This window comes from Thermobia domestica, chromosome 15 (genome assembly GCF_964235325.1).
Source record: "Thermobia domestica chromosome 15, izTheDome1.hap1.1, whole genome shotgun sequence".
NCBI lineage: Eukaryota > Metazoa > Arthropoda > Insecta > Zygentoma > Lepismatidae > Thermobia > Thermobia domestica.
Genome location: NC_137468.1, coordinates 38,834,651 through 38,848,933, shown reverse-complemented (window position 1 = coordinate 38,848,933; position 14,283 = coordinate 38,834,651). Strand labels below are relative to the sequence as shown.

Genomic DNA, 14,283 nt, shown 5'->3' with positions numbered 1-14,283 from the left:
TCAAAACTCTTGCATGAAAGCGTTATTGTGTCGTTACAAATGAATGCACATCAGAATAACTTACGTATGAAGTCACAAAGTAATTAAATGTTAAAGGCCACGAAGTAATGTTATTGAGTAACAATGTTGCCCACTTCGTGTGGACGCCTAGTACTATTTGAAAACATAACATTTTGTACCAGGTTGGCAACGCTGACAACAGAATAACTTCAAATGTTGATTAGTTTCATTCTCCATGTTAGTGTAAATGTATTTGCGCAGGTATAATTCCACTTGATTGCATTATTACTGTAATATTGAACGTTTCCATTCACTTTCCCATAGTGAGCCATTGGAGGGACCCGACATTTGAACACCCTGTATCTCGGAAACGAAGCGGCATTGGACCCATGTTTATAGCAACATTTTTACTTATTTGGATGTCCGCAATCATCTTGTCACTTGTGGTCACTTTTGGCGCAAATCCCGGGGGGATGAGGGGAACATGTCCCCTCCAATCTTGAAACTAGGGGGGACTGTTCCCCCCAATAATCCGATTTGACATGTGTTTTTCTGTGGAGAAAGTGATGATTTGTGTCCGATTGCCACAAAGGAAAGTGAGATGAAATTGATGTCCCTCCAGAATAAGCCTCAAATCTGCCCGTCTCCCAATGTTGAAGACATCTCGCTCCCGTGATCCTTCACAACATTGTTTTTCAATATCATATCTATTTTGAACATCGCTTTTATATATATATATCCAGGGGTGAAAGTGGATCTGAAAAGGTACCCGGGCCTATCTTTGCCAATTGTAATTATTTTAGACAGTGGGGGGACGGCACATATATTTTCTGAAAGTGGGCGGACGGCGTCCCTTCCCGTTCCCCCGCACTTTTACCCCCCTCTCTCTCTCTCTCTCTCTCTCTCTCTCTCTCTCTATATATATATATATATATATATATATATATATATATATATATATATATATATATATATATGTAATGTGTGTGTATGGGAACGATCTTACCCGTCCCCCCAATGTTGAAGACAGATTTGCGCCGCTGCTTTTGAACATGCATTAATGTTACACCCTGTATATTTTGTTTGTGCACGCTGACGTAAAAACATTTGATTTTACCATATTAGAAATATGTTTATTTTGTTTGGGTAATTGATTGGTGTTCAATACAGCGTAAAATACTTCCAACTAGTCGCTGATAAAACAGAGAGGAAAGCTCCATGAAAAGGACAGGATTTCATATATGATTATCCCGTTTCTTCAATAGAGTAACAACGCTATCTTCCGTAATGGCCAATGCCATTTCTCTCTCCTTTTCTGTGTTCCTAAACATAGTAGATATAAATTTAAGGTGATTGTTTGCAAGGTAAAGTTTTTTAGGATGTGTGTCATTCAAAGTGAAATTCGATTCATTTTTAGTAACAAACATTCCAATCAATTTTAATAAATTTGTTGTTAGTGTTGATTGACTGCCCGTTCAATATTCATAACGAACAACGAGTTTAATTTTCTCCCTCTTTAAAAACTTATCTTTGAATCAATGCGTATGTGATGGTTAGAAGATTAAGACCAACTCCTGCAGATTTATTTTGTTCACAATAGGGCTGAATTAACACACTCTGGCGCCCTTGACTATACTAGAGTGACCCAATGTCCAGTTTCTAACGGGATTGTTCCTTTCTTCACAAGGTCGCCCAGTCTCCCGAGGAAAATGCAAAGAGGGCGAAAAATGTTCCTCTTTTTATGAACAAACATCCCGTTTTGGCTCGTTGCGTAGTATAATTTTTACTTGTTCGTAAACTCCATAATTAAGTCTCTGTTTGGAAATAATTTAAAATTTTGTGAAATAGTTTCATACTTTCTGAACAGATGTCTGTGAATATTAAGGAAATAGGTGGTAATTTTGGAAAATTATATTATTTTATAAAGCTAAAGACTTCTTCCGTACTGGCATGAATATAAATATAACAATGATTACACATTAATGGATTGTCCAATAATGCCAGTTTGCCAAGTGTCACGTCTTCAAGTGTCAAGTGATCAGATTTTCCAAATTTGGTCACCCTAGGCTATACCCTAGGTGACCTATATAAATTTGGTCACCCTCCAAAAAGTACAGTTTTTTGCGTTTATATATAGATATTACAGCAACCAAATTATCATCGATAATGGTTTCAGAATTCAGTTGTGGATAAGCAAAATCTCATTGTTGAATACGACAGGATCAATTGTGAAGAGAAAATCATATTATAATTAATAATACAGAAACGCCCACGTGGGATACTTCTAGCATGATAAATTAATTTATTCTGTAATATATAAGGCAGTTGAAGGTAACTTTGTATATCACCCCTAAGATTCATTCTGCCCTATGTTCCAGCCTACTCCGCCTAGAAGCTAATACGGGCCTGGTTATTCATTAATTTATGTCTAGGCTGGTTGTCTTGATCTGCTGTATATTTTGATTGTTAACGGGTTAACAAACTTCACTCCACTGACGTAAGTGTCAGGCCCGTATCCACGGGGGCTAGGGGTGGGCCCCCTAAACTTTGGCTGGCCCCAATAAAAGTTTCACGATAGGCTTGCAAATGAACTATAATATGGTGATGAAGTATAATATGATTGGGTCGCCCCCCCCCCTAACTTCGACCGGGCCCCTCCTAAATTTTTGAGCTGGCTACGGGCCTGGTAAATGTAATTAAATAATGTTCTCCACTGATCATCTCTTGATAATCATGAAATAGTACCTAGAAACCGAAACTTTCTTGATGTCATAATGCAAATAGGTGTTTTTGGGATAACCAGGGAATATGCATGTTGCCAAGCGTTTCGAGAGCAGGCGTTGCTTCCATCTTCAGTGTCAGTATGAAGGGAACAGACAGAGAAATTGTCTCTAGGTGTTAGGGTATTGGAACAACCTTTTTTTTAAAAAAAATCATTGCTACAATAGAAGAGGGCAGCAACCTGAAACGGAAAATCTACACCTACTGGCACCCATAGTGAAAGCCTATGCTACTTAGAGAGTGAAACATCAACCATCTGTCTACATGCTTCTCCTCCATACGGTTAGTACTCTAAGCATCTTTCGGGAAGAGTATGTTGTAATACGCTCTTTTCCAGGAATGAGAAAATCTCGAAAATAAATCAAAATTCCTAAATTGGGTTACCACTTCGTTAAAGGTTCTTTACATCCAATAAAACAGAGTGATGAGTATTTCTAAATATTATACACTATGATAATTTACAAATTTTGAATAGGTAATAAAGAAAAAAAAAAGAAAAAAAACTAAGTTCTGTAATACTGCTTTGTTCCAACGAAATAACGCACTGACTCGTTTCTAGAAAAAAAAAATGACATTTAGGTTCTTGCTTAAGCAGTAAACCAGCAGTAAGATTCCGTATTATTACAACCTCTATATGTATCACTGTTCACATTGCTATTTAATAAATTAGTTTATTCGAAATCATAAGCTCAAGTTAGGATAACAATTTTATTATTTTAGGTCGGTTTATCATTACAAAACGGAGACAAGTTTGAAAAAAAAAAATCCAGTTTGATTAATAACTTAAGACAATTGTATCTCATAACAGTTTCATAAAGTTGCATATCGATACTTCAATTGATATATTTGATAATCACAAAACAGTTTCAGCGAATCGGTACATTAGTTACAATATATCATACAAGGATTGATCTTGAGTAGCCAACTACGGAAATTTACAATAACTGCTCTTCGACTAAATTCGTATCATGACTAATTTTACAGACAAAAAAAAAAAATCTACCAAATACTGATCCATCCCCTTTTTAATTATCTATGAAAAAAAAACTGAACGTTCCATTTCTGAAGACATAATTATCTAACTGTCACTCATATTCTACAATGTCCTCCAATCTGTGTTGCTACTGTATAACTCCAACTGAGTTCTAAAACTGTAGCGTATATCAGATATGGCTTAAGCATTTAACCCGCCCTCGGACAACACATTAAATATTTTATTTATGCACTACAAAGAAAAGAAAGGAAAAGAAAGAAAAAAATATAATGGACAGCGAATTATGTACATATGGTATGATTGATGATAAGAAACGTAAGTACGTGACAGGATATTCTCAATACTAATATGGAACGTTATTGTTTTATTTATTTACTTTTTCTTTTTTACAACATGCAAGAAAATTCATACTAATGTAGTGGATCAATTCATTAGTTTGTCAGTCATATAAATCTAAGAGCCACAAGGTGAAATCAACCTTCATAAAATATTCCGGAGCTAAGCTAATCATACCGTGAGTTTACAGTAACTAAGAACATGTACCGAATACGCACTAAGGGTAAATTCGCTTATATTTAAATGCATTCCAACTTAAGATTCATTCTATCATGCAAAATTTTGAATTGACTGTAAAAATTAATAGTAACGCGGAGACATTTATGGCAGATAAGTGAGATGCGTAACGCAAATGAAATTTAGCTATTCATAGTACTTATATTGATCATTTTTAGCAAGATTATTTCCAAGAGTTATTAGTTTTTATTAAAAAATTTTCAAACTGTTGAATTCCACAATACACTCCTACGTCACCGACGCCATCTTAGAAGACGAACTTTTATCTCCATAAAGATGTGGTTGTTAAAAATGAGAAAAATCAGGTTACCTGGAAGCCAGGTACAATTACTTACAGTCTTAAGGAGCCCGATAACAGCCCACTTTCCCTTCTCCAAAAGCCGGGAATCTCGGGTGTCACCCGTCTTCTTAAACTGAGTTTATGGGTTTGCTTCCGTCATGGCGGTTTGCAAACATTAATGACCAGCGGGGGTGGAGGTCAGAAAATGTTAAATAAAAATTTTGTGAGAACTCGGCAACCGAAAGAAACTATTAAGGTTATTCCCAAATCACTTTTTTTTCTAGGTTGATGGCACCAATCCAATAATTTCATAATATACTAAATTTTCGACATCGAGTTCTCTCACCCCCTTTCCTGCTGGTCTTTTGCTTTCTTCTTCTTCTTCTTCTATACCTAACTACTCGTGCATTGCCTATTTTATGTATAATTATTAATTCACACTATTGTTAATTGCATTAATTTAGAAAAATCAATATATCAACAACTATCATTAGAATTATGTTTGCTTTCTCCCAAATTAGCGATTTTACTGTTTATAAATATAATCCTAATACTTCTAATATTATTAATCAGTTGAGTTTGGTAGTACCCAGCAGAAAACTTCACTAAAGCTTCACTGAATTGTCATTATTATTAGGCCTAACGATAGGCCTAATGCCCTATTGATAATTACGTATAAAAATACAAGAATATTGAATTGAAACTCTTGGTGAGTAACAATAATACCATTTTCAAATTAATAAAGTGTGTAATACAAATCCCCCTTCTTCTATTCAACAATTTAATATGATTTTGAAATGTACTGGTAATGTTTCATTATTATTATCGTAATTATATTTGTATTATCGTAATGTAGTTCTTCGTCAGCACAATGCACATTGTGACACCGGTTAATTTATTTATACATAATTATATTCCGCCTAACAATATAGGTTTTACAAGTCAAACATGTGCTCAGATATAGAATAATAGCCTAAATCTATATAATTACGAAATATCAGAGAAAGCAAAGGTTTGCCAAGGTGTGCCAAACCGACCTAACAGCAACTAACCTATGGAACTAACACAAACACACGAACGTAACAATAATAAAATAAAATGACACAAATGCACAATACGGGAGCCATCAAACATGTAACGAGTTTTAATATATGCATACCGGTATTAATATAATGTAATCGCTACCGGTAAACCGGTACGTTACAATGTGTGTCACGGGCTCTATCTTTAGCGAAGACGGCTATCAACGTAGTCCTACATGAATTTCCCTAATCAGAAAACAACCGCATCTATCGAGCAGAGTCAATCTCCGGATGACACTGACTGGACAACTTACCTGGAGAAAGGTATCCGGGCTAATGACTTAGGGTCAAAGCCACATTCGAAGGGCGAACTTTTTCCCCAATCATAATCATCAAGGATGGAGTGTATATCCTAAATCGAAACTTATAAGTTTAAACATCAAGATCAATAGCCAGGCCAGACCATCTTCTTGCTGGAGTTGTTTCAAGTATGGTCATTCTAGCTCTTTTTGCATAAATTCCAAAACGTGTTTTAGATGTGGTAGTGCACTTGATATGTCATATTCAAGACCAGTGAACCCTAACGTCTTCGCTACTTGCGGGACAGTAGGACATCAAACTGGTAATAATATATGCCCAAAAAGACACATTGTTCTGATTTTACAAAGTGAGTTCCAAATATTATTATAACTAAACAGTGGTAGCCAGAAAATTTGACCCTTACAAAGAACAGAATAGCACTTTCTCACTATACAGCTAAACCAACCAATCAGAAGGCAATGAGATCTGCCAACTGGAAGAACTGAACCAGATTCAAAACTAAGCCATTCAGCTTATGTAAATTCAGTGGAAATCAAGGAGGCCATTAACTCAGCAATTTTAACGCCCAAACAAGAGATTATGCAATGAGTAGTTTTCTTAATTATTATTACAACCACAAGTGCCGTAAAACAAGCTTTTATACATAAGGTCTTAAAGTCCATTGCGAAACAAATACTGAAACATTCAATACCACTAAAAGCCTTAATTCAGACTTACAGATCTTAACCATTAAATCTCATCATTCGGAAAAGCACAACGCTCAAAATGCTCAGTAAGTAGAACAAACTAGCACATAAATCATCAGAAACTACAAATGTAGTGTATTTACACCAAATCAGGTTAATTTTATATCTAAAATGATCAGATGGGCTTACCCTCTGGAAAGTGAAGGAGTCCTTTCCTGCATCTTCAGTTTTGCGGAAGCTTCATGCGCACCAGAGCTTAGTAAGATAAAGAACTTCGCAGATTCTTCTGCCATTTTCCAACCTGTTTTTTCTGAGTCTTTCGGACTTGCTTGATGCTGAAAACAATTTTATCTACCGACCGATCTTATAAAATCGTAATATCACACAAAAAATGATAATGGGATGGATAACACAGTGTGCTAACCGTCCATTCCCCAGGCTAAAATTTTTATAGTAGGCTTGCAAATGAATATAATATGGTGATGAACTATAATATGTTTGGATAGGGCCCCCCATAACTTTTTCCAGGTCCCCCCTACATTTTTGGGTTGGCCACGTTCCTGCTCCTTCGGGCAATACCTACATTTTCCGATCCGATTTCGATTGTCAGGAGCCTTTACACTTACACTGAAGTTGAGAACAACGTCTGTTCTCGAAACAATGGACAATGTATACATTAGCTGGTTGATATTCGTAGAATAGGTATTTTAAAATTGTCAATAGTTCACATCTAGTATATATTTGCATTTAGATTACTACAACAACAACTATTATTATTATTATTATTATTATTATTATTATTATTATTATTATTATTATTATTATTATTATTATTATTATTATTACCTTTGGATAGTAGTTGTATGTATGAATGCTATCTGTCATCACTTGAAGCTCAATCAATGTCAAGGGGTTGTACATCTTATAATTATCTCTTCGTTCTTCTAGTTGTGATGTCAACTGTGAAAAGTACAAATATAATTTGTTATATATGTATTAATAATGTTTATCATATATATAATGGTATAATAGCAACATAAAGGGGAAGGGGTAACTCTCTTAACTGTATTATTGTTGTTAATCACCAGAAAAATACAAATGAATGACAAAGGATCCAAGTTGATTTGACTTCTGATTGCATATTGTAAATAATACGATCGGAATTTCCGATTTTACGTATAGTGAGAAACCACCTCCTGTAACGCAATCAATGAATGAACCAAGATCAGAAAACCTGTATATATTCAGAGAACAGGCTGCGGTACCCAGTTAGTCAGAGAGAGTGTGTTGTTGAACAAGATGGTGCTAAAGTGCGCCTCGGAGAACACACAATTGCCAACAATTTTCGTTTGTGAAATAAAAACTGAGACATTCTGCACATCCACCTGCGACGAACATCAATAGTGTATTTGGGCCAATAGTAGTAAAAGAATGCCCGATAACCGTTGGTTGTTGACATTTCGTTCAGGTAGTACATTGAAAAATGAGCCACTCGACTACTGGCCAACAGCCATGTTGTAATGAGTTCCTCAAATACAATATGGATGATAGCCCTTTAAAAGAGTTCTTTCAATCGCAGACGAGTTAGGCATATTCATACCATTACCTTCTGGTGACTTCTAGCAATTGGTAAGGTGAAAAAGTTGCAACTTCTGGGCCAACAAGGATAGTCGTCCAGAGATGTGTAAGGAATGACTGGGAAAGTCTTTTGCGTCAAATAATCAGTTTTTATGGAAAAATTAATGTTTTACAACAATCTTAAACGGTTAGAACAGTCGTTGGATCGTAATGACCATCTACGAGGGTTTCCAAAATTACCAGAAGAAGTTGTTACTACTATGGTGATCTAGAGTGAGGTCTCTATCTGTCTTTCTAGGCAAAACCCTCACTGAAATTTCACGAAATATAACGGACACTTGTCCTCAAGCACCCAACAAGTGTCAATAGGCATAGAATCCTCATGTTGAACGACAAGGTACGGAAATGTGTCACTCAAAAGCCGGTGCAAACTCTCCATGACGTTACAGTATGAAGCCCTTTCTCATCCACCGTATAATCTAGACGTCTCTCCAACCAACTACCACCTTTTCCATTCATTTCGATCACTTTTTTGGGAGGGAAGAACTTCCTTCATGAACAGGCGGTGCTAAGCGCAATTGAGGACTTTTCTGCATCACTCATTATTATTGGTGATAAAATTTTTGACTCACATACAAGAAAAGAAAAATGTAACAACGAGACGTGATTGGCATAGTGGCTCACATTGACCTGTTATATAAGCGTATGAAATATTATGTTGTGCACACTTTTGGTTCATGAGGTGCGAACCGTCAAATTTTGAGTTATATTTTCTAGAACAAAACCAAAAGAAATATATCCCAAAATATCTAATCGAGATAAATCTTGCAATAATAATAGACTTTAACGTGCAATATAGGCGTGTCAAATATGTTGTGCAAGCTTTCGATTCCCCAATTGTGAATGCTGTCATGTTGTCCAAAACATGAAGCAACAACAGAAATTATCCCATGAGGATAAAAGTAGTTGTTTTGACTAAGCCTTTGATTTTCTGTACACTATAAGCTAACATCATACTGAATTACAAGCTCTAATGCTTTACGTCCTGATATTAAACAGGAAAGGAAGTTCATGCTGAGAATCATTGTTCATTTTCAAATAATTAAATTGAAAACTACATATTTTAAGCTTCAGTTTCAGTATTTCTGGCGGGTTTTTCGTTTTAGAAGTGTCGGTCGCGAGCCCATGCCTTCCATATGTAGTGTTTTTGACGCTGTGTTTGTGCTAGTATCTGATGTTTTTGGGCTGTTACTATCGCTAGCTCGTGGTTTCCTCGGCTTGTGTTGTTAGACGTTTATTGGGGTCGTGGCATACGATCATATTTTAAGTTTGAATTGATTCGTTACTATATGTTACACAGAAATACATATATATTAATGCTGAAATGTAAATACGGTTATAGCACTTGTCCTATTTTGAAATAATTGAATTAGAACAATCTAGAGTTTAAGTTTTAAATAAAAAAAGTCGTAGAAGTTTTAAATCTATAAATTGCCTGTACGCTATCGGCATCTATTGGCATAAGGAAAGTAAGCATGTAGCGACATCTCTTAACTTGATTGTGTACTATTAGAAATTAGCATTACACTGATATTTTTTTAAAATAGGAAATTAATATACCTTGGCAACTGCAACTTCAAAATTGATTAAATTTCGCACATCTGCGAATAATTCATCGTCTGTTGTTTCTGATCCGATGAAATTTCTGAGTTCCATTAGTGTTTTCGCAATCCATGAGAAATAAGCTTCGTGTTTGTCTAAGTATAGTTCTGGGTCCACCATTATAGAGCGTGGCATCGGCGTGCTGGGCTGGTCAAGCTGAAACAATCCAATAAATTATCAAGATTCTCTAACTAGGGAGATACTAGAAGTGGTACGCGGGGATCTGCATATGTTCCTGTATCCTTGGAAAGGTAGCATCGAGTACACCTCATATCTGTAACATCTCGCTTGAGTGGCGCCTGTAGGGTACGTTACGATTATTTGCAGATATCATCTGAAGATCCGAAGAATGATAGTGAAAAGTGCGCGTTGGAGTTTGAAACATCGTTAAGCTTCCATAACTGTCTTTCCGGTTTCACATTATGCTGTGTACACTTGTAAGCCATATGTATGACAAATATTCACTATCATGAGTAGGGATTTTACCGACATCGACACTAGTCTCGGTCTTGTCTCCAATTCGAGACCGAGGTGTGCTTTTCCAAATCGACACGAGATCGAGACGGAGTCCAGGCTCGTGTCGATACACATGTCCATTCTGTATTGTTGTACTTTTTATTCGTTATATTGGATCTGTCATATTGCATTTTGCACTTTTAAAATTGGATTCTTATTCCACGACCATGAAAATCTCTACCAACCAGTTTCAGTTCCATAGCAGTGTTTTGCATATTGTCAGCCATATTGGATCCTCCATTTTGAATTTTACAATTTTGGTATTAGATTCATACATAGCGATGTCGAATGTCTCTATATGCCCAATTTCAGATTCATAGTTTTTTTTTTTTTTTTTGTAATTTGTGTCCGCCATGTTGGATCCGTCATTTTGATTTGTAAACATTTGATGTCACATTCGAATTCAGCTACCTATTAAACCTAAATATACCATGTCCCAAAACAATTACATCATAGCTTCTTATTTTGTCCTTTTTTCTGGCGTTTCGGATCGTGCCTTGTTCTGATTTTCAAATGGTCGCCACGCTCTCTGCAGGCTCCATTCAAGCGAGATATTTCACATGTGAGGTGTACTCGGTGTGATCTACCCAACGATATATAACACGTGCAGATCCCCGCGTACCACTTCTAGTACTTCCCTAGTAAGTTATTTTTTCCCCTGAGATTCAATTAAATATTATAGGTTGTTGGTTAATTCTCTAATAAATATTTTTTATATCTTAGGATCACGCAAGTGAAACTTTAAAATGTTGTGATGTTGGTATGATTTCTGCAATTGATAGCTAAAGCAATTATCGCTACCAAGTTCGTTCATAATGAATCCGTTAACCTCTTTACATGAAACGGTTGCTTACGTCTGCCCCTTCCTTTACACGATAATTCTTGAAGGAAAGCAATTTCTTTTTTAAAAAAAATAAATCTGTTCTCTTTTTGCAATAGTTTATCTCAGTCAAATTCCTTAATGAAGTCAATCCGTTAACATCCGTTAATATCTTTAAGAGTAACGGTGGCTATCCGTTTCCCACTCACTCATAAATGTTTCGTGTGATCCTCTTTACTGTCTTAAAAAATAAGAGTAATTACTATTGTTAGGGACTTTTTTTAGATATTAGCAACACTAAAATTGTTACATGTTATTGTTCGATGCCAGTAGTCGAAAGAGTACTATACAGGGTGTTCTATAAGTTCTCAGACTGGTTTCTTTTTAGCGTCTTTCATAGCATGGCTATTTGCTGAACAACGACTGAAATACGTAGTACCAAACATACTTAAAAGGAGTGCAAATTTATGTTAATGTAGTTATAGTATTTTAGAAGACAAGACGTTTGATTCACACCTCTGTTGTTTGTCTGTGTCAAAGTGTAATATAGAGTAGAAAGGCGAGAAAAACAGGCAGAGGCCATGAAATTCTGCTGTAAAGCCAATACATCTGCAACTGACAAGCTGAAATGATTCAGAAAACTTATGGTGGTGCAGCATTAAGCTCAACAACAGTTTTTGAGTGGGGCAGACGCAGGCCCGTAGCCAGCGTCTGTCGTAGCCCAAATACATAGGAGGGGCGGCTGAAGTTAGGGGGGCCCGATCCAATTATATTATAGTTCATCACCATATTATAGTTCATTTGCAAGCCTACCGTGAAAATTTTAGGGGGGTGGCCCCCCTAGACCCCCCTGGATACGGTTCTGGGCAGACGGTTTCAATGAGGTTGGGAGTCTCTGAAGGACGACGAGTGCAGTGGTCGACCCACAACAATCCGAACCAATGACAACATCGCTGACGTCACCAAAATGGTCAAAGAAGCGAAAAGCTATGACTTGATTAATAGCAGATACACTCAATGTACCGAAAACTATGGTTTTAACCGAAAACGAGAAAACCGAAAATGCGCGCAAGATTTCTTCGCATGCACTGACACGAGAATAAATGGGCGAGTTAGTAGATGCATGCCGAGACCTGCTGAGCATGATTGATAATGACAAAAATTTCCTGGGTAAAGTCATCAAAGGTGAAAAGAATTGCTTTTATCTATGATACCGAAACTAAACGTCAGAGTTCGTAATAGGTCGGCGAAAATTTTTAAAGCCGAAGAAACTGCGTTTTCAAAAATGACGTGTGAAGACAATGTTGATTGTGTTTCTACACAGCCAAGGAGTTGCAAGAAAGTTGCGCTGTAAATAAGGAGTAATTTAAAGATGTTCCAAATCGCCTAATTACGCGCATTCATCGAATTCGTTCTGCCTTGCACCACACTCGGGATTTTCTTCCTCCACCACGATAACGTCTAATCTCATTTGGCAACAAAGACTAAATAGTTTCTGGCTCAAAAACAAATCATACCCTTGCATGATCCCCTTACTCTCCAAACGTGTCTCTACCCAATTACTTTCTGTTTCTCAAGAGAAAGTTGCAACTAAAGGGCAAAAAATTCGATACCATCGAGGAGATTCAGCAAGTTGTGATCGTTCCAGCTGATCAGGATTTCCACAGAAAAGTTTTCCAGCGCTAAGAAGCAGTTGGAAGTACATGAGCACCAGTGTATTGCATCAAGCGAAGCTTATTTTCAATAAACAAGCTTAAGAAAATGATACAAATCTTCTTGTGTTTCTTCCAATGGTCTAGTCTGGGAGCTTATGGACTCCATTGTGTACTCTGTTATTTGCCGCGAAAGATACATGTTCGATTCTAGTAGGGGCTGATATTATTTGGATCCAGGTTGAAGCTATAAGTGCCATATAGCTTCGGTGCTGAAACTTGAAACTAATCAACCAGTGTGACACTGGTACTGCAAGTAGTACACAAAAAAGTAATTCAACAGAAAGTACTTTAAGTAATTCAGGAAAGTTCTGTACGAGAATCAGGCTTGTAGTCAGAACACTAAGAAAGGGGTTCCGAAATATTTTGAGCGGAGGGTTGAGTCCACCTTAAATTCTTGACTGATTATTTTTTGAGAATATATTTACCTAAGTAAAGAGTTGAAAGTTTCAAAGACGCAGGAGGTGGTTGCAGAGGGCTTCTTTGGTCATTCTTAGCTACGGGCTCAGTATGGGTAATGCAGGAAAAATCGATGTGCGGTACTACAATTGATGCAGGAAAGAAAAGTCTGATGGTAAAACAACTAGTGCCGGAAAAAACATAGTGCAGAAAACAAACAGCATGGACGAAACACTGTATTGTACACAAAAAGTACAGGAAAAGAGGTACTAAAAATATTGCGGGGGAAAAGCCCCCCGTACGGTGCTACAAATAATATAAAAAAGAAAAATATAAGGATCTCAAGTAATATAGGAAAGAATATTGGTAATGATTGTGCGATATTGCAAATAGTGCAAGAAAAAACTATACTGTACTACAAGAATTGCAGGAAAAAGATGCGTAAGGTACTTCAAAGAGTGCAGGAAAAAGCGTTGTATTATCTGTCAGGAAAGTATATCTACACCTATTTTTCGAGTTTGGCATTCCTGCGCTCCATCCGTGGAGAGTATGAGAATTAAATCAAATGTGTACTGAGGGGCAAAAACAAAAGTTTAATCTGAATAAGACATTACAGAGGGGCACAAGCTGTGAATACGAATAGTGCATAGTGTAAATAAAGGACGACACCGAAAGAGAAAGCCAGAAACAGCTGTTAAACTTAGAAAAAAGAGTAAAAATTGTCGAAGTGGGAACATAAAACACAAATACAACAAATACGCCATACAACTAAACGTTTACCACGTCGTGATCTTGGTGTAGTGGTTAAGATGCTGGCTTACAAATGCAAAGGACGCCAGTTCGAGTCACCGTCAAAGAATTTGTTAAAACATTTTGTTAATAATACATACAGCTCATGAGAGATGGTAAAAGAGGACGTATTTAGTCTTTCGTAGCAAT

The 14,283-nt window shown here is 36.6% G+C and overlaps 1 protein-coding gene across 1 annotated transcript in view; it reads right to left on the bottom strand.

Annotated features, from left to right (window-relative positions):
- The window catches only part of LOC145671462 (endothelin-converting enzyme 1-like), a 71,677-nt gene that overhangs the window by 18,936 nt on the left and 38,458 nt on the right, over positions 1-14,283 (bottom strand). The window contains exons 5-6 of the mRNA XM_081740653.1: positions 9,856-10,053; positions 7,504-7,617 (exon numbers count right to left, since the gene is read on the bottom strand). Coding sequence (XP_081596779.1) covers positions 7,504-7,617; positions 9,856-10,053 — 312 coding nt within the window. The remainder of the gene's footprint in view (positions 1-7,503; positions 7,618-9,855; positions 10,054-14,283) is intronic.